Source organism: Erythrolamprus reginae, chromosome 7 (genome assembly GCF_031021105.1).
Source record: "Erythrolamprus reginae isolate rEryReg1 chromosome 7, rEryReg1.hap1, whole genome shotgun sequence".
NCBI lineage: Eukaryota > Metazoa > Chordata > Lepidosauria > Squamata > Dipsadidae > Erythrolamprus > Erythrolamprus reginae.
In genome coordinates, this window is record NC_091956.1 from 21,349,782 (window position 1) to 21,373,205 (window position 23,424).

At 41.0% G+C, this 23,424-nt stretch overlaps 1 protein-coding gene across 3 annotated transcripts in view; it reads right to left on the reverse strand.

Annotated features, from left to right (window-relative positions):
• TBC1D19 (TBC1 domain family member 19) overlaps window positions 1–15,001 on the reverse strand; it is a 92,461-nt gene extending 77,460 nt beyond the window's left edge. For 2 of the 3 annotated variants that reach the window (XM_070757127.1, XM_070757128.1), the window contains exons 1-6: window positions 14,770–15,001; window positions 9,098–9,170; window positions 8,027–8,072; window positions 7,519–7,594; window positions 4,570–4,644; window positions 4,392–4,455 (exon numbers count right to left, since the gene is read on the reverse strand). In XM_070757127.1, the coding sequence (XP_070613228.1) occupies window positions 4,392–4,455; window positions 4,570–4,644; window positions 7,519–7,594; window positions 8,027–8,072; window positions 9,098–9,170; window positions 14,770–14,871 (436 nt within the window). In that variant the 5' untranslated portion in view covers window positions 14,872–15,001. Of the gene's footprint in view, window positions 1–4,391; window positions 4,456–4,569; window positions 4,645–7,518; window positions 7,595–8,026; window positions 8,073–9,097; window positions 9,171–14,769 lie in introns of those variants that run through there. The other variant, XM_070757129.1, reaches the window with a different exon arrangement.
• Between the last annotated feature and the right edge of the window lie 8,423 nt (window positions 15,002–23,424).

Genomic DNA, 23,424 nt, shown 5'->3' on the forward strand with positions numbered 1-23,424 from the left:
TAAAAGAGAACATACATTGGAATAATCAGGATATCTGGGCATTCTATTGAGAGATGAGTTGTTGTTGTTGTTGTTGTTGTTGTTGTTGTTGTTGTTGTTGTTATTATTATTATTATTATTATTATTATTATTATTATTATTAAAATTTGTTAACAGACACAATGTTTCAGAATACTTGCCCAGAACCGGGAAAAAGTTACTGATAAGTGGACTATGGAACAAGATAGAAATGGGACCTGCAAATTATTAAATCTTCTAGAACAGTGTTTCCCAACCTTTTTTGAGCCGCGGCACATTATTCATATTTTCAAAATTCTGGGGAACACTGAACAGAGGGGGGGGAAAGAAAAGTTTGGACAAAATAAAATCTCTTCCTCCATTTCACTCTATTTCTCCCTCCCTCTTTCTCTCTCTTCCTTCCTTCCCTTCTTTCTCTCTCTCCATCCCTTTTCTTTCTTTTTTGCTCTCTTTCTCTCTCCCTCCTTCCCTCTCTCTATGTCTTTCCCTCTCCCTCCTTCCCCCCTCTCTTTCTCTCTCTCTCTCTTGCTTTCTTTCCCTCTCTCTCTTGCTTTCTTTCTCTCTCATTCTCTCTCCCCTCCTTTTTCTCTCTCTCTCTTTCTCTCTCGTTCACTACGCCGGCAACAGAGAGAAAAAGAAAGAGAGAGAGAGAGCCGGAGCCCCTCGCCCTCCCAGACCTCCCCAGCGCCTGGCCACGCGCCGCCTCCCGTTAGCCCGGCCAACTTTTCTCTGCTGCCGTTTTCTCTTCATGGCGCAAAGCCACACAGTCCCGGACTCACGGATCGCTCGCTTCTCCGGCCAGCAAGCTGGCTGCCCGGAAAAGCATCGCGCTTTTTCAATGCACGGTGCTTTCCTGGGCAGATGGCTTTGCTGACCAGAGAAGCAAGCGATCCGGGAGTCCGGGACTGTGTGGCTTTGCGCCATGAAGAGAAAACGGCAGCAGGGAAAAGTCGGCCGTTTTCTCTTCATGGCGCAAAGCAACACAGTCCCGGACTCCCGGATTGCTCGCCCCAAGGCAGGAGGCGGCGGCGGAGGAGACGGGGCGGATCGTGCCCCAAGGCAGAAGGCGGCGGAGGAGGAGGAGAGGGGGCGGATCGCGCCCCAAGACAGGAGGCGGCGGAGGAGGAGAGGGGGCAGATCGCGCCCCAAGACAGGAGGCGACGGCGGCGGAGGAGAGGGGGCGGATCGGGCGGGCAATGGGGCAGGGCGGAGAAGCCAGGGGCGCGTTTGGCTGGAGGCACCGTGGGGAGGCAGGGGCGGCCGCGGCTCCCTTTACTCCTACTGCCACACCTCCCCGCCCCTGCCTCCTTTTTCCCGCCTTCCTTCTTTGGGGCCCAGCAGGAGCATGCCGGATACGGCGGTCCGGCACCGGCAGCGCCCCGCCCAGTTGGAGCTTCTCTAGGTCCTAGCTTCGCGGCACACCTGACCGTGTCTCGCGGCACATACCGGTTGGGAAACGCTGTTCTAGAAGGCCATTCAATCCTGGCTCTTATTCAGCCCTGAGATACTGAATAGTGATAGAATTATTGAGGCACCCTGAGTGTTTGATTTAAGATACAGGGCCTTTCAGTTTTTATCATTGTCAGATGTGAAAGACCAGATTCACACATCATAAAAATTCAATTCAACTGCTTTCTTGCTACATACACAATCTTTTCAATGAATTGTTAGTATCTACTTGGAGTTAAATAAGGGACAACAGAATTCAAGAAGAGTTGCATTTAGTCCACTTGTGTTTATGTAGGGATTCTAGGCTGAGCCTTCCCTTAAACTCCGCTCTCAGGTTCTGTCACACCTTCTACAGTAGGGGTGTCTTTGAGGGCCACATCAGCATTGTATTTTTCCTCCGTGAGTCAGGGGAGGGGGAGATGGAATGGATGCCTCCTGCAGCAGCCTGCCAGCCAAAATGGGGTATGAAGGGCCCTCCAGGCCCTCTGCCCTGTTTTTGGCCTCAATGGCCTCTGTGCATCCCATTTTTGGCCAGCAGAGTGCTGTTGGAGACTGGGGAAGCCGAAAACAGCCATGTAGGGGCCTCCATGTGGCCTATTTTTGGCTACCATGGGCTGGTCCTTTCATATTTCCAGGCTGCACCCCACCCCTCCAGGCCAGATCTAAACACTCAGAGGACTTGATGTACCCCACAGGCCTTGAGTCTGACATCCCTGTCCTACGGTGATATAGTTCTTAGGGTTATTAGGGTTATCGTGCAGAATGTGGCCACACGCAGAATGCGGCCACGTGATCCGTCATGGGTCTCCCCGGATATACCCATGTTTCTCCAACACTCCACGGACTGCATTGGTTGCCGATTGGTTTCTGGACACAATTCAAAGTGTTAGTGATGATCTATAAAGCCCTACATGGCATCGGAACAGATTACTTACGGGAGCGCCTTCTGCTGCGCAAATCCCAGCAACCGATTAGGTCCCACAGAACTGGCCTTCTCCAGGTTCCATCGACTAGTCAATGTCATCTGGCGGGACCTAGGGGAAGAGCCTTCTCTGTGGCGGCCTCGGCCCTCTGGAATCAGCTCCCTCTGGAGATTCGCATTGCCCCCACCCTCCTCGCCTTTCACAAGACCTATGTCGCCAGGTATGGGGGCAGTTAGATCATTTCCTCCCTCTCTGACCATTAAATGTTATGTGTGGATGTGATTGAGTTAATTGACTGCTTTTTAATGTAATGGGATTTTAGGTTATAGTTTTTAACTATTAGATTTGTACATATTGTTTTTGCATTGTATTCTGTGAGCCGCCCTGAGTTTTCGGAGAATGGCAGCATACAAGTCTTATTTTTATATATATATATACAGTGTGTGTGTGTGTGTGTGTGTGTGTGTGTGTGTGTATATATATATATATAATAATAATAATAATAATAATAATAATAATAATAATAATAATAATAATAATAATATAGCTCTATGGCTGTTACGAGTCACCCAGAGTTGTTTTAAGACAGGTGGCTATGCCACTCGTTTAACTTTGCTGTTCTGCTCAGGTCAATATGACCTGAAATGAAATTTGAGACCTGTAGATTATTTGTCATGTGGGTCTCAAATTTGTGATTAATTGACTTTTCCTCATTTGCGGGGTTCTTATTATGAGTGTGGGGTTTTTTTCATTTTGTTTTCTTTTTGCTACACGCTGATTGTTACATTTCGTTACAGCTGAAACAGTACAAGTGTATAGTAAATGCGAACAGAACAGCAAGGTTAAATGAATAAATAAACACAGTGAGATATTTTATGCACATATGTCATCAGTGGAGACCAGCACAAAATCCTCTTTCTCCAAATACACCCCCTGGGACTTTGAGACACAATCTAAGTCCTGTCAATTCAGCCCTAAAACAGTTTAGAAAGCCAAGTATCCAATCACCTAATTTGTTAACTTTATGTTCTGTCTGGGTTCCCCCAGACATCAACACCAACTAAAAAGAGTAGCCAGACACGCTGGTAAAAAGCAAAGTCATTTTATATCTTTGAAAACAAACACAGATAACAAAAACTGTTCTTACAAACTGGAATGCTATGAAGCTTCACAGAAAAGTCACGACGGCCAGACAATACAACAGGCTTCTTGCTGGCACACACACCACTGTAGATAATAAAACCCACGCCTCTCCCAAGTTTTCAGCCTTCGAGGCCACAAGCCAGAATCAGAGACGCCAAGGATCGAAGCAAGGTCACAGGACTCCCAAAAGATAACTCTCCACAATACAGGAAGGGCGGGCCTGCCTTTTCAACCTTTCTGAGGAGAACCACACCCAAACCCAGCTGTTGCCTCTTAGGGATGGAAATACCTGGCTAATTGTCCCCTTCGTTGTGCTGCCCTTCTCTGCCTCATATCTATGATGGCTTGTGCGTTCTCATCTAATGACTCCAGGCTACTCGCTGGGGAGACCTCCCCCCCCGGGGGTCTCAGGCTGTTCTCCCTCCTCCTCGTCCTGACATTCCTCTTCCCTGTCTGCCTGGTCCTCCTTCTCCTCCTGTTCCTCCCCCTCCCCCTCTGAGCATGGAGCCAGCAGAGTTCCAGCCATTCCCTGAGGAGCCTCAGACTGAATCACAACAACTTTATATAGATGGGTTGTAACCTCATTCTTTTAATTGTCTGCAATACCATAATGAGCAGCTTGTATTTTAAGGGACAGTTGATTTATAAGGAAAATTAATAAGGGAACTTTCTCCCTTATTAACAGGAGATAGACAAGAAAAGCACAACTCAGATTTCTGAAAGGCTCTTGCTATCTTCAACCTTTTGGGTAGGGAGGTGTTTCCTGTCTTTCTCTTGCATATTCTCTTCTTAAAGTATGTTTGTGCGTGTGCACATGCAGTGTATGGTTTTAATTTTCATAATGAAGGCGTGCACTACCTGGTTCATCAGTCCCCATTTCATTCCATTTACTCAAAAGTTCTTTTTGCTCGCTCAGCGGTCTCTGTAGAGCAAAGGAAACAGGATGCAGTCAGCTCTAATATTGACAGACACCTAAATGTACATGAGATTATGGATAAACTTTATATTTACAGGAAAGGCAGCTAATAAAAGGTACCTTCTGTGATAACGGAATGCCAAGTTCTATACACATGCTGTTTAGGCTCTTCAGAATACGTTTTTCCCAGTTTGCCTGGAGAAGAAAACATAAATCAATAGAATCAGTTTCATCTCCCTCCTAATTATAATGTTCAATGGGAAGGTCTATTTTCTCATTTTTGTCTTTCCATTTAAGTTTTGAATTATACCGGTATACATTATATGCATACATTTCCATTTAACCTGCCTTTTCAAAGCAGGACAATGATAATTCAACACTTCCCAGTTGTGTTTACTATGCAGAGAAGCAGAAGTAGTTTTTAAGTACTTCTGGTATGTATGTATGTATGTATGTATGTATGTACGTACGTACGTACGTACGTACGTACGTACGTACCTACCTACCTACCTACCTATCTATCTATCAGATGGATGGTTAGATAGACAGACTAATACATGTGTCTGTCTCTGTCTGTCTGTATCTATTTATATCTATATCTACTCTTGTTGCCAGCAGTTTTGATATTAATGGCTGTGTGTTGTGTTATTTTGAGGAGACAGCACATATACAGTACACAGTTAAACAAGCTGCATGCTCACTACTTTACATTGTAGCCAAATGTCATTTCTTCAGTGTTGTCACATCAAAGATATACTTAAATATTTTTAAAAATGTGAGGGGGGTGTACTCACTTCTGTGACATAATGTATCTATCATCTATCTACTATCTAATCTCAGACAGACAGACAGACAGATATATAAATCAATAGCTACATAGATAGATACATCAATAGCTACACGTTTCCCTGTGAAAGAAAAAAGATAGAATAGATAGGTAGGATAGAATAGGATAGAATTCTTTATTGGCCAAGTGTGATTAGACACACAAGGAATTTGTCTTCGGTGCATAAGCTCTCAGTATACATACCAAGCCATAAGTGATAAATCATGATTATAGTCATCATACATTCACCATAAATCAAAAGATATACTTTGTGATAGTCACAGGACACTAAATAAGCAATCAACATAAATCATATTAGGAAACTAAATAAAACAATACAAATCATAAAGAATGGAATTGTCTCTATTACTGTATTTGGAAGTGGCCACGGTGGGTGGGTTGAACTGCCCTATCTATCTATCTATCTATCTATCTATCTATCTATCTATCTATCTATCTATCTATCTATCTATCTAGAAGCAACTCTGGTCGGCGTACAGCTTTAAAAGCAATAAAACCATTAGGAAAAAAAATTAAACATTTCTAAAAACAGTTCAAACAGAATTACAATCCAGGTGAAGTTGCAATTAACAGATGTGGAGAGAGGGAGACAGGATGATGTAGGATTTTTTTCTTAAATTCATTAACTGTCAAGCCAGTGCAGAAGTTGGTGATAAATCAACGGATTGCCACACTGTCTGCAGAAGACCTGATGTTTATGGGAACTTGGGAGGGGAGATTTCACAAGGGAGCAGATGCAGTCACAAAGCATTCTTTTGAGAAGTTCAAGGCCATCATATGTCCACCACCCGGGCAGAAGCGGGAGGAGGACTTTTCACGGTGGCACAACCTGAGTGGGCAACGTGACAAATTGTGGGTAGGGGGCAATGCATGTGAACTTTCAACTGGGTGGGAAGCTCAGATTCAGATTCCCTGGTGTGGGTGTCAGGATGGCTCCAGAAATAAATTGGAACTGTGAGGAATGTCTTGACTTGGAATCTGATTTAAATTTGGATGTTACCTGGAATCCTGACATTAACAATTTCCAGTGTGATACTCCCCCAGTCAACTGGCAGAGTCAGGTCAAATCGGGTGGTGGTCATGCTGGTCGTGGTGTCCTCCAAGTTTGGACCGGTTCGGCCAAACTGGTAGCAACCTGCTGGTGACATCACAAGGATTTCACAGAACCAGTTTGGTCAGTGCTAGTCTGTGGGCACCACCATCTATTTTTCAAAAAAAAAATTCACACACATACAGAATTTTTTTCCAGGGAAATTTTTCCAGGTTTTTTTTTCTTCTGCACATGCACAGAAGCTGAGTTTCCGGCACTGTGCATGCAGTCACCATCTTGGTTTTGGCTTTTAAAATTATTTTCTAATTATTATTTTTTGCCTGGCCATGCTGCATGGCCAGGTGGCGCAGGAGGAAGCAAAACAGTAAGCAAGGTAAGTTAGAAACCATCCCTGGATCAAATACTTAGTATATATGCTCTCTACATGGGGCTACCTTTGAAGAGTGTTGGTAAATTACAAATCATGCAAAATGCAGCAACGTGAGCAGTCATGGGCCTTCCTAGATATGTCTATGTCTCTCTAACTCTCCGCGGTCTGCACTGGCTGCCGATTGGTTTCCGGACACAATTCAAAGTGTTGGTAATGACCTATAAAGCCCAACATGGAATTGGACCAGATTATTTGCGGGACTGCCTTCTGCCGTATGAGTCCCAGGGACCATTTAGGTCTCACAGAGTTGGCCTTCTCCAGGTCCCATTAACTACTAGACAATGTCGGTTAGCGGAGCCTAGGGGAAGAGCCTTCTCTGTGGGGGGCCCAGCCCTCTGGAATCAGCTCCCCCCAGAAATTCACACTGCCCCCACCCTCTTCACCTTCTGTAAGAGTCTTAAGATTCATTTGTGCCGTCAGGCTTGGGGAGATTAGATCTTAGGCCCCCTGGCCAACGAATGTCATGTATAATTGTTGCTGAAATGGGTATGATTGATTTTAATTTAAATTGGGGTTTTTAGATTAGCTTATTTAGTTTAATTAATTGGGTTTAACTATTGTATATCCTTGTTTCTTTTATATGTTAAAAGCCGCCCCAATTCCTCAGAGAGGAGCAGCAAATAAATCCAATGAATGAATGAATGAATGAATAAATAAATGAATGAACGAATGAACGAATGAAAAAAATAAATGAATGAATCCATATTTGAACATGTGCAATAAAATTTAATCACATCAAACCTGAGCTTTTCTCATGTAAGCCAAAGGTTCCTTGATGTGTTCAGGAGGCACTGATGGGAAAGAAGGTAAAGGAAACCTAAAAGGAAAAAGAATAGGGATTATTTTAGTGCCTGTTCTATTTAGACCTACATTTCTAAACAAATCTTCATAAATCATAATTTTCTTACAGATACGTACGTTTTCAGGCACAATATACAGCACTAGCACGGTCATCTTACCGACCTCAGAAGGATGAAAGGCCGAGTCAACTCTGAGCCACTAAGAATCGAGCAGATGTCAGTTGGCAGAATTAGCCTGCAATACTGCATTCTAATCACTGCACCACCCAGCCTCTCAATACATAGCGTTATGATCAATCTATGGCCTTGTGAAAGATTGCTTGAGGCACAGTTTATCCTGGTGGGCAATAAGGCAGGATAAAATATTTCTGGGACCTAAGAGTTTAGCAACACTGCATGCAAACATGAAGCACAAGTTATACCAACACCGAGACAAAAACAAAACTCACATACTGATTTCTCTATAAACAGCATTGTGCAGCTTCTTTTCCCAACCTGGAAAAAAATAAAGAGTTAAAAAATAAACCCTGAAGATTAGAAAAACTCATAATTCAGATCAGTGAAGGGCTCCACTTACCTTTTTCTGCCAGTACCAGGATCCCGAGGCCGGTGCGGGCAACCTCGACACATGTGCGCGCGCCCTTGCGTGAGATTTTACTTGTGTACAAGTACCCAAAGCAAAATCTCGCACAACTCACGTGGGTGAGATTTCAGCAATTTTTGCCCTTTTTTTGCTTCTGGGCATGCAGAAATTTGCTGAAATCTCACCCGCGCAAGCGTCCTTGCATGAGATTTCAGGCGCAGAAGTGAAATCTCATGCGGGGGCACATGCGTCAGGGGCGCAGGCCCCCGCACCGGCCTTCGGAACCCACTAAAAAGTCCTACTGGATTGCCGATCCCATTCGTACTGGGTGGGGCCCATTATTGATTCAGATATTTAAAAATTTAAGAATAACGGGATGGGGTAAGAAGGAGAATTTTTAGTATTAAAAGTAATGGAAGCACAGGACGTTAATTCATCCATTCCTAATTTTGTTTAAAACAGAGGTGGTTAAAGTCAAGGCCCATGGAATGGATCTGGCCCATGGGGTGCTTAGATCCAGCCCACGGGGCTATCCTTGAAACAGTGAAGGACCAGCCCGCAGTGCCTTTGCTAGAAGAAAACAGAGCTCGGGAGGGCCACATGTGTTTTCGCTGCCAGACGATTGCTAGAGGCCTTTGTGGCCAAAAATGGAGCTACGGAGCCTGTTTTTGCTGACAGAGCGCTTGAGCCACCATAGGCTCCCCTGACACGAGTGATGTCAAACTGGCTATGCCCACCCTGGCCTCACACATTCTGGCTCCCTCAAGGTCAAACATCACCATGATGTGGCCCTTCCGCGCATCCCACTTTTGCAAAATAAACCGGGCCCGTAGTGTGTGTTATACTCCAAACTGAATGGTAGATGGACAATATCTAATATTCAGCCCTTATTCAAAGCAAAAAAATCTTAAAATGGTAATGAACAAAAAAGACAAACCTGATGTCTTCAGAAATTCCTTAATATCTTCCTTTAGGGATTGTAGCTTAATCTCTGGATTGTGTAAACTGAGCTAATGAGAAAGATAAACATGACAGGATTGTCGACCTTCTTGAAAAAATCACGAGTGTCAATTTAATTTAAAAAAGCATGAAAATTAAATTTAAAACCAACATTTACATTTTCTTGGGATATATATCAAGTGCACAAACTAACAAACTATGTTTTGTGGATCACTGTTACCACTCACTTTTGAAAGTTAGCTTGGTTGGACAAATGCCAAATTCTACAAAAATGGTGGAAGGTCTTAAGCATAAAACTTATCAGGAAAGACTTAATGAACTCAATCTGTATAGTCTGGAGGACAGAAGGGAAAGGGGGGAAATGATCGAAACATTTAAATATGTGAAAGGGTTAAATAAGGTTCAGGAGAGAAGTGCTTTTAATAGGAAAGTGAACACAAGAACAAGGGGGCACAATCTGAGGTTAGTTGGGGGAAAGATCAGAAGCAACGTGAGAAAATATTATTTTACTGAAAGAGTAGTAGATGCTTGGAACAAACTTCCAGCAGATGTGGTTGGTAAATCCATAGTAATGGAATTTAAACATGCCTGGGATAAACATATGTAAGGGCAGACTAGATGGACCATGAGGTCTTTTTCTGCCGTCAATCTTCTATATTTCTATGTTTCTTTTCAGAAGGTCACGAAAGGGGATCATATGACCCTGGGACATTGCAACTATCATAAATATGAGTTGGTTGCCAAGCATCTGAATTTTGATCACATGACCACGGGGATGTTGCAACGGTAATAAGTGTGAAAATGATCATAAGTCACTTTTTTCAGGGCCCACTGTAACTTCTAGGAGTCATTAAATGAATGAATTGCAAGTAAATGATTACCTGTTTTTAACTGTGCATGCATATCAGTGTTAGGAAGCCAAAAAGAATATTCTGACTTTTATCAGAGGAGATTTGTAAAAGAAAAACAGCAATGGAAACCTCATAAAACAATACAGACATTGCCAAAAAAAATGGTTTTGAAATTTCAGTGATTCAAGTTAATTTCCTCACAATACTGCCTTGCAACAAGTCTTAATTCAGACAGTAAGTAACAGTAGGTTTCGGCAATATTAGACTTTCTAAATCTGGAAACACATGAATGCTCAGTATTATTGTACATTAGAAATATTACAATAGTCATTTCTAAATATTGTATAGAACATTAATATTTACATAGTCTATAAAATAGTTACAATTCTGAACAATTCTTAATACTCAGGCACAATGCAAGGTGGTAAATAATATTTCATGGGTTTCTTCCGGTGTAGGATTCAGAGATTTCTGGTGACGTTTCGATGAGGTCCCACTCATCATCTTCAGGCTGGTGCTTCTGCCCTTGTTCTAGGGCGAACACAGCGAGACCTGAGCTGCCTTCCCTCTATAAATACTGGTAGGTGGGTGTGGTTTGATGGCTCAGCAGCTGCAGGCTGTGTTGAAACTTCCTGGTGAGTCAGTGGGGTAACACCTGGGGTCGTTGATGTAACTGATGTAACTGATGTCTGGTAGAGATAGAAAAGCATCCCCAAAATTTGAACAAGAGTGATGATACCTCCCACCTACCAGACATCTGGAAACCAGCCCTCATTAACAAACGTATCCCAGCCATACAAACTGAAACCAGACTCAAAACACATATTGCAAAACAACTAAGTAGCCTGCAAGTTCCAACTACTCAGGATATCACCTCCAATCCACAAACAGCATACCTCAGTTACATCTACGACCCCAGGTGTTACCCCACTGACTCACCAGGAAGTTTCAACAGAAATCTCTGAATCCTACACAGGAAGAAACCCGAATATGCCAAGACCGTCATACCTGTACTCGTGAAAATCTACGAAAACAAACAAACATATATATATATATATATATATATATATATATATATATATATATATATTCCTCACAATATATCAGTTATCAAACATCTGAGTTTTGATCACATGACCAAGGGGATGTTGCAATGGTTTAAATGTGAAAAATGGTCATAAGTCACATTTTTTCAATGACATCGTAACTTTGAACTAAATAAACTATTGTAAGTCGAGGACTACTTGTACATCCATGGATAAATTGGGAGGGAATGATGTTATTGTTATCACTGATCTTATAATTTCGATGAAAGCCCTGACCAAAACCTCTGGTCAGGAAGACAGCAAAAATAGTGAATCATATCCTTCCTTCCTTGCAGCCTAGATAGTTAATTTTTAATGTCAATCGCTGCAGGATCTCAGTTGTTCCAAGTAATGCCTGATGATGATTATTGTAATGAATTTGGATGAACAAAAGTAATTAAGAATGTATTGGGAGGAAATATTACTGTAATGAATTCGGGGGGGAACAAATTATGAACACATTAGGAGGCAAGAGATACTTAGCGGTAGTGTTTATTATTACAATGAATTGGGAGGGAACAGATTATGAATGCATAGGAAGGGAAAAGATGCTTATCATTATTATTTCAGATTTAATCTTAAATTCCATTCACAGTCTGACTGGGACTAGTAAAAATTTAAGAATGTAAGTCCTAATGAAGGACCTAAGAATTATCTGAATATATAGGCAGTTCTGAGTAGGGTGGGGGTTTTGTTTTTAGTTTTTTGCAAAGTCAGGATATTCAGATGTGATAAGTTCAAAATTTTCATGTATCTAAGCAACCGTTTCGGTATTGCTCCAAGGGTTTTTACTATTACTGGTACAATCATTGATTTCTTCCTCCATAGTCGCTCAACTTCAATTTGCAAATCACAATATTTTGATATTTTTGTTCTGTTTCACTTCAATTCATGCACCAACTGGTATTGCAACATCAATGATATTATTATTATTATTATTATTATTATTATTATTATTATCATCATCATCATCATCATTATTATCAAAAAACCGTAATACACCGCAAACGAGATTGATATGCTGGATTTCGTATCACAACATCGCAAGTCGAATACTTCCCAAGCATCTAGGACTGTGTGATATATTTTCATATGATGCACACAGTACGGTGGCCTTTTGCAACTGACAGATCGTGATTTTGTCAATGTTTATTGTTTTCAAATGCTAACTGAGGTCTTTTGGCACAGCACCCAGTGTGCCGATTACTAATGGGACCACCTGTACTGGTTTATGCCAGAGTCGCTGTAGTTCGATTTTAAGATCATGATATCTGCTAAGTTTGTCTTGCTGTTGTTGTTATTATTATTATTATTGAATCAGTGCACAGTCTGCCAGGTGCTAAGATTAGATGTGGCATTTTTGTCTACCTACTGAGTCCTTATCAAGGACCTGGGACAGGCAGGTGTGGACACATGGTAGTGTTACATATATTGTCGTTGGATGGAAGCAGTAAAGCCTCCTTCTGAAATTGACTTGATGGTGAATTTGTCAATGCTGACAATGTTGAAGTGGTGCTCCAGGTTTTTTTGGACTGCACCCAAGGCACCTATTACTATTGGCCCTTGCTTACTTTTGCCACAGTCATTCTATTTCTATTTGTAGGTCTTCGTATTTTGTTATCTTCTCCCATTCTTTTTCATCTAGTCTGCTGTCACTAGGCACTGCCACATCGACTAACCATAATTTTTTATCTTTCTTTATTAACACTGGAGTGTTATGTGGCAGGTGCCTGTCTTTTGAATTCTAAAGTCCCAAAACAATTTAACTCCTTCATTTCCTTTGACTTCCTCTATTTTATGGTTTTACCTATTCTTGCCAGTTATTGTTGTTAATTTAATCTTCAATTCAATTCAGTCTGGGACTGGTAAAAATTTCAAACCCTAACCAAGGACCTAAGCACTAGTAAGGTAGTAATTGTCTATGAGTACATTTATTTATTTATTTATTTATTTATTTTATTTTATTGGATTTGTATGCCGCCCCTCTCCGTGGACAATTCCAACTAGGATGTTTGTTTTGCAAAGTCAGATTATGGTTGTTGTTGTTGTTGTAATTTCTTTTGTTGATTAAACACGAAACTCAGTCAACTGAACATTTAAAGAAGTGTCATAAATACCATTAACCAATGCTAATGGTTGATAAGGGTGATGACAGCATCCTAGGTATCAATCAAGTATCTTCTTAAAATATAGGATGTTCCGAGTAGCAGTTTTTTGCAGTTCTGCTGGTGTTATTGCAGGAAGCTGCAATTTCTTGATGTGCTTTGAAAAATTCTTGGACATAGTACCAAGTACCCTGATGACAATGGGTATCACTGTCATATGTTTCATCCATAATCCCATAGTTTTGATGGCCAGGTCCTCATATTTTATGATTTTTTCAAGTTCTTTTTCTTTGACTTTGGCATCTCCTGGTACAGCGATATCAACAAACTGTCTGGCGTGTTGTATTCCAAATAATGATCCGTCTGCATTCGACAATCCCACAAGATCTTCATCTTCTCATTTTCGGTAACTTTTTCCACTTTGTGCTCCCATGACTTTTGGGATACAGGTAAGTCATATTTTTTACATAATCAATGGATTAATTTAGCAAGTTGGTCATGTCTAGCTTCGTAATCAGTTTGTGTAATTTTGCTGCATTCACATATTAAATGTAAAAGTTTTGACTTTGTCGTTACATAGCCGACAATTTGGATTGTCAGTGTAGTCAGCAGTTTGGATTGTCAGTAGATTAGTGTTGTTGTTATTATAAACTTTTATTCACCAAACGTGAAGCTTAGTCAATTGAACATTCAAAAATGCGTCACAAATATCATTGACTGGCGCTAATGGTTGATAGAGAGTTCTGCCAGAGTCCTAGATATCAACCCATTTATTATTATTATTATTATTATTATTATTAATCATTATTATCATCATCATCATTATTATTATTATTATTATTATTATTTCTATTATTCATTAAACAGGAAACTCAGTCAACTGAACATTTTAAAAAGTGTAACAAATACCACTGACTGCTGCTAATGGTTGATACAGGTTGCTAGCATCCTAGATATCTATTATTATTATTATTATTATTATTATTATTATTATTATTATTATTATCATCACAAAAAACGATAACACACAGCAAACAAGATTTATATTCTGGATTTCATATCACAATATCATAAGTTGAACACTTCCCAAGTGTCTAGGACTGTGTCATGCATTTTTGTATGAGACTATATTATTATTATTATTATTATTATTATTGTTGTTGTTGTTGTTATTATGTTTTTTAATTGGATTTTTATGCTACCCCTCTCCGAGGACTCGGACGGCTTACAACATATGAAAAACACAATAAAAGCATCTTAAATTCAACTAAATATTATTATTGCTGTGGTTTAACATGGAACAGATTGCGAATGCTTTAGGACGAATAAACATATTTAGTATCCCAATTATTATTGCAATGATTTGGGAGGAAATGACACTATTGCCGTTATCGTTATTTTTGCAAGGCAACGAGAATTTTTTAAAGAGACTGCAATTGCGTGCATGCACCGGCACCAAGTAACAAGAATCTCCGTTATTCTTAAGAGGGGAGGCTGAGCCGCCTGAGAGCAGAGACGGGAAAGAAGGAGGGGAGGCGGGGCAGGGCAGGGCAGGAAAAAGGCTGCGGAAGGGAGGAGGAATCCAAAGCGCGGCTCAAGCCGCCTCACCCGAGCCTGTCGCTCCATCTGGGCGTGAAGTCCGGAGCCTTTCAGCCTCTCCACGATCTGGGCGATGGTCAGGGAGAGGCCGTCATCCGCGCCGGCTAGCATGGCGCCCGCGGATGAAAAGGGGGGCTCCTTGTTTTCGGCCGCTGCGGCACGGGGGACCGATTTCAACGACGCTCCCGGTCAGTCCAGGCTCGGCTCAAAGCCCCAGCGAGTTGCCTCGGCGTTGCCGGGCAACGGCGCGGAGCGGGTGCCTTGGGGAAGCGTTCCCCCGGAAATGCCATCCAGGAAAGCCACGTTCCGCCCACTTGCAGTGCCCTAGCGAGCAAAGCGACCGAGGCTGGAAAATCCTTTATAGAGGGAGAGACTGTTAAAATCATTTCGCGCAGACTCAAAAAAGTCTCTGTTAAAAAAGTGCATATAAAATGAACCCCAAATAAAGGGCCTTGTAAATTGGCAGGTGAGGTTTGTGCCAGCCTTTTTGGAATATATTCCAAAGTTGGACAGGACCCTGAAGGTCTTCTATTCCATATGGACGTCAACTCCCAGAATTCCTGAGCTAGCATGATTGGCTCAGGAATTCTGGGAGTTGAAGCCCACAAGTCATAGAAGAGCCAACTTTGCCTACCCTTGTTCTATATCAACCCCCCTGCTTGAGCAGGGGTCCCTCTACCATTCTGGAAAAATGACTGTCCAATATCTCTTCTTAAAACAATTATCTTTTTATTTTTTATTCAGTGGAAGTGAAGGGAAAATTTTCTCTACATAAGTTTGCAAAGAAAGGAAAAGGATTCCTGGCTAGTGCACCTCTTACCACTTACCATGGCTGCTGGGAAAAGTGGCAGTGTGAGAGCAGGCTGGGATTTCCCGAACCCCCACCAGAGGCTTTTTCCTTTCCAGACCAGCTCCAAGCAAGCTGTGCACAAAGGTCAATGGCTCTTGCACTGCTACCTGTTACCACTTGCTTGGAACTGGTCTGGAAAGGGAAAAAAATGCAGTCAAGTTAGGCGGGATTCGCCCAACCCAGGTCCCTCCGAATAGGTATCCCTATGTCAGTGGTTCTCAACCGGGGGTTGGGGACCCCTTTGTGGGTTGAACAATCGTTTCACGGGCCGCTTAAGACCATGGGAAAAGGCAAATTTCCCACGGTGTTAGGAACTAAAGCTTCTATTCTGGCGCCTTGAAACATATTTTTACAATCCGACCAATCAGGGGTTTACAGTGGGGGTGTCCCTCTGACCTCCCTGCCAATCTGTTTAAAGATCTGTGGGCACTAGACTTATAGTTGGGGGTCACCACAACATTAAGGGGTAGCGGCATGAGAAAGATTGGGAACCACTGCCCTGTGTAGCCTTCATGCTGAATTATGCAACATTGATCGCACAGTCAAAAGGAACCTACCTTCCGAGCTCTTCCAAGCACCCGCTTTCAGTAGCAAACGAGCTGGAAATGCAAAAAGCTCTTCTCTACCTGCATACTGTTTATTAACAGCTCTTCACTCCCCCTCTGCACCCAGGTTGTGGCCAGCAAACCCCAAGTAGCAGCATCTTGCTGGTCTTGGAGTGGGGCAGAGCTGATAACAGTATGTAAGTAGAGGGGTGTTCTGTCCCTTAATTACAGATTGCAAATGTTCGCCAAGGTCTTCTTTAACAACATTTATTCATAACATTTTTTAATCCAAATTATCAAACAATCATCTCATTTCCAGTTAAGTTCATTTGTTCTCAGCAACTCTGCATTCCAATTTCACTTCTACTTTAATGGCTCCAGGAGCCACCCCCAAAGGCTAAATCATTACTGTCCCAGATAGATAAGATTCCTCATGCATCACGAACTCTGACAGCTTTCCCAAACATTCAGATACCTTAAATCTTCTTGGTTAACAGTTCTGAAATAGCTAGAAGCCGTGCTTTCTGAGAAAATTCATCAGAGCAGCCTGGAAGAAACAGCTGCTACGAGAATAGTTGCGCTCCACAAAGAATTTACCCAGACTCCCATTCTTTTATAGCTCCAGTGACAAAACAGCCCAGTAAACTACACATAATACAGAATCATTTCCTTTTCCCATACAAATTCTGCTGCTTGCTATGAAATCTCCTAAATATAGAATCCAACAGAGGTTTGTGTTCCATAAGATCTCCCTCCTCCTCCGACTCAGAAATAGTCTGCATTAATACCTCTTCACTTTCGTCTACCTTAAGGCAACCAGATTGTAACTTCGGTAAAGCAGGACACCATTGATGGGGCGGGGGGAATGGACAACTGAAAAATTAATGTAAAAGCAACCTTGAGCCTACTGAGATTCGATCTGCCAAACTGCTGGCAGCCGGTGATCCGCAGAAATAGCTTGCAGTACTGCACTCTAACCACTGCACCAAATGCATTCAAATGATTGCATTCAAATGTGGTTTATTTACAGAATTTCAACAAAGGAAATCCAACTACTTTCCTCGCAACTGTTTGTCCAATATCAAGCTCTCACACCAAAGCAAGTCTGATTTAAAAATGATTTTTAAAAAATGACTAACAGTCATTAAATCCCGTGAATTGTTTTCATAATTTCCGTTAAAATGAAATAAAATGTGATGTCATCCACAATTGTTCCTTGGTGTTCACTTTATACATTTTTGGAAGATGCATTTCCTTTTAATGTCCTAAACTGCCTCAAGTTCTAATATTATGAAATCAAAGTATTTCCATCTTGACATCATTTATATAATTTACCCTTGTGTCCTTTCCTTTGTTCTTTGCTTTTCTAAAGAAATGAATTGCGGTTTTGTCATAAGAATAGCCATATTACATTTCACATTGCCCACTAAAGTTATAAAATCAATTTAAGACTTTTCCTTCACTTTTAAAATTCATTTCTCAGCCTTGTTTATCATCATGACTCATCTGTTGATATTATCATCCAACGTTAAATCTCAGCTAACACAGCATCAAGAAGAGGCAATAAAAAACCTTGGAAATATCAATTCTTGCCATAATCTTTCTGAATTAAACATTAGTCCTGTTGTCCTTTCTAACAACAGTTATAATTTTTAAGTGTATATGCCACCGAATTCTTAGTATCTGAATGTTTTTTTTAAAAAAAACCAATAAGTTCCCTGAATAATGCCTATTGTTTTACGTATTTTGCTATAAAACGATGATATCTCAATTATTCTATATAAGTCAACAGTTTTATTGTAACAAGCTTTTGTCTTTAAATACTCTGACATATTTGCAACAGCCATTCTTTATTAAAGGTATACACAACGTTTGGTCTAAAAAGTTAAAATAGTAATTATCAGATGAATGGAGCTTTAATTGCACTATTGTAGCTGCTAATTTGATCAAACTCTAGACTCATCCCTATTCCTAATCTAGCACATTCAAGATATATTTGATTGAAACAAGCACAAGTGAGGGAAAGAGAAAACAGAGACAGAATATATATACATATTCATAAACTGAGTTTTAATTCCAAGGCCATTTGTCATTTCTACATTTAGTCAAATGGGATATTGAAATACAGTCACTCTAAAAAAAGTACTGAATATCTAAATCCCATTTCAGACTTAAAAGACTTTCCTTAGGAAACTTCCTTCCTTCCTTCCTTCTTTCTTTCTTTCCTTCCTTCCTTCTTCCCTCCCTCCCTCTCTTCCTTCTCTTTCCTTTCCTTCTTTTCCTTCCTTCCTTTGCTTCTATTCCTTTTTTCCTTTTCTTTCCTTCCTTCCTTCTCTTCTCTTTCCTTTCCTTCTTTTCCTTCCTTCTTTTCTTTCCTTCCTTTCCTTATGGTTAGGGTGCCTGTCCTCTCCTCGCCTCAAAGAGATACAATTTCCCTACTATTACTGAACATCCAAAATATACTATTTAATTCTATGTATATATGCATATGTATGCCGTACACACAGGCACACTAAACTATACATTATCTACTATATAAACTGGAGAGAGAGAGAGAGAGAGAGAGAGAGAGAGAGAGAGAGAGAGAGAGAGAGAGAGAGAGAGAGAGAGAGAGAGAGAGAGAGAGAGAAGATCTTCTAAAATTATACACATTCAACTTCATTTACAGTACTGCGATTGGAAAAACATACCCAGAACGCGGAAGGGGAAAAAAGAAAAAGATTCAAAATTCAAAATTTCAAAATTTTTCTACTGGTTCTACGTACCTGACCAATTTTTTTCTACCGGTTCTGCGTACCTGACTGTACCCGTAGGAGCCCATCACTGACTAGAAGACCTCCAAAATCGATCCCAACTCTGTTATTCTATGTACTTTGCAGGCACTTTCCTCAAAAAGTATCAGCTTCGTGATACCAGCCTAATGTTCTGAATTATTTTTGCTTTCATTCCATAGTTTTAATTAGCAATTTAAGCTAATTAAGGAATGCTTGCATTTCAAGGGAGATCTATAAGACCACACACAATGTCACAAAAGGAAAATTACTGAAGGATTCTGTTTAGAATAGCAGGAATTAAAGTCTTGGGAAGCAGTTCCTTAACTTTTCTCACAGTCATATATGTCTGGTTACACAACTGGTTATGGATCAAAGACAGGGCTGTTGTTATTTTCATAGGTTTTATTCACAAAATAAACCTATCCAACCACTCGATAACAATTCCGAAACTAATAAAAAGAAACCCAAAATACAGATGATGGACAACAGTTTATTTTATTTTATTTTATTTTATTTTATTTATTTTATTTTATTTTATTTTATTTATTTATTTTGTCCAATACACAATACACATTGAAGAGAATAGACAAGTATATATAAAGAAAAGGATAGAAGAAAATATATAAAAATAGGGGAAAAGATATATGAAAGGAAGAAAAGATATATGAGATAAAGGAGAGACAATTGGACAGGGGACAGAAGGCACACTAATGCATTTATGTATGCCCCTTACTGACCTCTTAGGAACCTGGAGAGGTTTTCAAAGGAAACTATAGGAACCCATTGAGATAGCCAAATGTAACACAGCAAAATTCCTTTTGCATAGATCCATATATGAAAATATATATGATATTCTTTTTTTAAAAAAAATTATTGCACCAAATTGACATTAAATCCCTAAATTTTGTCACTGTTGTTAAGATGAGTTTTTGCTAAGCAAGGCCCATTTATTAGTATACTGTACGCCGATGGCTTCAAGCCTTCTGTTAATTTTTCCAGTTTAGACATTAAACAATGTTACACAAATAAAGTGTCCCATAATTTTACGGTTCCATTGACTTGAAGCCAGTACAGTATTTATGTTTTGAGCATTCATCTTCTTTATGTTGATGTTTTGTTTATGACCATTATAAACCACTTCACTCCCATCTGTCTCTTAAGCATTAATACAAATGCAACAGCCTCAAGCCAGTGAAGAACCAGAATCTAGAAACAGACTGTAAAGTCATATTTCTAAACCCTTCCGATCAGTTTCTTATTTAGGAATATTCAGGGAAAAAACATCAAAGTACAGTGGTACCTCTACCTAAGAACGCCTCTACTTAAGAACTTTTCTAGATAAGAACCGGGTGTTCAAGATTTTTTTGCCTCTTCTTAAGAACCATTTTCTACTTAAGAACCCGAGCCCGGAAAAATTTCCCAGGAAATTTGAGAACGGCACAAAGGTCCACCCAGTTTCCTGCCAGTCCCCCTTTAATCCCGGCCATCTCGGGCTTTTCTGGGCTGCCAGAGGAGCATTTCCGTGGCGCTTAAGGAGGCTTTGGAAGCCCAGAGCCAATGGAGGGAGGCGCGTGCTCCTCCTCGCTGCCTCAGAGTCCCTCTTTTTTTTCTTTTAAGCCTTAAGGTTTTGGATTTTTTGCCTAAAATAATAATTAATAATATTTCTTTGATAGGTAAAACATTCAGAGAAAAAAAATGCTAATAATGCTTTTAATATGTACTTTTTATCCTCTTCTTTGCGGTGTTCTGTCGGGCTCTCTGGTAGACTTCTCCCAAAAATTCACAGGTACAAATTTCAGACACACACACGTTTGAAAATTCAAAACAATGTTCTTTATAATGAAAAGTCACTTAAACTAAGCCCTTTTTTGGTATAGCAAAGAGCACTCGTCTCCAAACAAACTGGTAATTGGTACAAGTCCCTTATCAGTTCTGTGATACTTAGCTTGCAGCTGTGAGGCAATTCACAGTTCTTCTTCTTTCACAAAGTGAAACACACTTTGCTCTGGTTTAGTTTCAAAGCGGGGAAAAATCAGCACACAAAAGGTCAAAGTCAGTAAAGCAGTCACGAAACACAACGATCAGATAATCCTCCACAATGGCCAAACCCACAGGCTGCTATTTATAGCAGCCTCACTAATTACCACAGACCCACCCAACCACAGGTGGCCTCATTTTCTTTGATAATAATCTCTCAGTTGTTGTTGCCTATGCATTGCTCTCCGCATGCGTGGCTGTATCATTAACTCTTGTTCTGAATCCAAGGAGGAGCTAGATAATTGATCTCCTTCTGAGCTGTCTGCCACACTCTCCTCCTCCCTGTCACTCATGTCTTCTTGGTCAGAGGAGCCTTCATCAGCAGATTCCACCGGGGGCAAAACAGGCCTGCAGCATGTGGATGTCTCCCCCACATCCACAGTCCTTGGGGCAGGAGCTGGGCCAGAGCTAACCGCAACATGCGGTATCCTTCCCCTGGAGTCAGGAGGGAATGGGGATTTTGTAGTATCCTTCTCCTGCCATGCCCACCAAGCGACATCCATAGAACTGGCAGTAAAAAAAAAGGGATTTCACCACTGGTACTCCATCACTAGAAGTTTTCAAGAAGAGACTGGACAGCCATTTGTCCTGAATGATAATATAGGAGGTTGGACTAGAAGACCTCCCAAGTCCTTCCAACCCCACTATTGTCTACATTCACTTTTCACAGAGTGGCTGTGGCTCATTGAAAAGTCTTCATGATAAACTGAAAGTAGAGTTATTGGCCAGGTGGGGGTTGCTACTTACTGGCACTACTGATGTGATGCATGCATAGCTTTGGGTCGCCGGCATGAATGAGCACACGTCCCAGTGAGATTTTGCTTCTGTGCATGCACAGGAAGCAAAATCTCACAAGAGGACACACGCATGAGATTTTGACAATTTTTTTTTGCTTCCGCACAAGCACAGAAGCAAAAAAAATGCCGAAATCTTGCATGCACGCTCATCCTCTTGCAATATTTTGCTACCTGTGCATGCACAGAAGCAAAATCTTTCTGGGACATGCAAGCTCCATTTTCACTACCGATGCACAGTGTAGCCTGTACCAGGTAGCAACCCAATACAGTGGTACTTCTACTTACAAACTTAATTCATTCCGTGACCGGGTTCTTAAGTAGAAAAGTTTGTAAGAAGAAGCAATTTTTCCCATAGGAATCAATGTAAAAGCAAATAATTTGGGGAAACCACAGGGAGGGTGGAGGCCCTGTTTCCTCCCAGAAGATTCCTAGAGCGGCCCCATAGGGGCTTCTCTCCACCTTTTCTGGCTGTGTCTCCCAGGAGATTCCTAGAGCGGCCTCACGGAGGCTTCCCCCCACCTTTTTTGCCCGTTTCCTCCCAGGAGATTCCTAGAGAGGCCCCCACAGAGGCTTCTCCCCGCCTTTTTCGGTCCTGTTTCCTCCCAGGAGATTCCCAGAGTGGCCCCACAGATGCTTCTCCCTGCCTTTTCCGGTTACAGTTTCGGAGGCTCAGGTTTGTTAGTGGAAAATGGTTCTTGAGAAGAGGCAAAAAAAATCTTGAACACCCGATTCTCATCTAGAAAAGTTCGTAAGTAGAGGCATTTGTAGGTAGAGGTACCAATGTACTGGTATTGGCCACCACAAAATTTTCACTGTGAAACCTGTGTGAGAATGTTCCTTTCTTTTAAAATGCTAAGACCCATACATAATTCTATGGCTTATTAAATGCTGGACAACCATGAAGAATTTTGTTTAAAAATCCTCAGCCCTTTTCAAAAGCAAGATGCCAAGTTTATGAGCAGACAAGTCACGATTTCAGATTTCTAATTGCCATTAATGGCCCTTTATAGCTGCAGGACTTTACATTACTCAACTCTTCTTTTTAATGTTTCTTTCTTTACAGATCAATAAACTGTCATTCTGCCTATAGAATGTGTCTGTTACCATTTGATATATGGCACCGTGATATCGTAATCAGTTTTTTCTCCCCGATTTCCAGTGTAGCTATGGAAGAACAATTGGGCTTCCACAAATGTCAAATACCATAATCACAAATATTTATTCCTGCAACAAAGATTTACCAGACATCCCCCTGTCATAAATCTAACTCTGAAGCTAACATTTCAGGGGGAATTAGAAGTGGCTGAAAGGTAAATTCAGAAATAGAAACACTTGAAGCACCAGATTGAACTAAACAGAGCTGGAGAATTTACCTTTTTGGGAAGATTGCTATCCAGAGCGTTGGGGCACCATAATGTCATAATTTAGCTTTTTTTTTTCCAATTTCCGCAGTGTAGGCATGGAGCAATGATTGGGTCTGAGAGGCCATAGTCTTCGTTTGACTATCGATGTGAAAATTTGGTCCTGGCACATTTTTGTTTTAAAACTCTTAGTGGCTGGGGCCCAAAATGAGCTAAGAAAGTAACCAACCTGTCCTCTTCAGTTTTGGGCTACTGGGTATATCTAGTCCACGATTGAGTTTCAGTTACCTTTGCCATCAG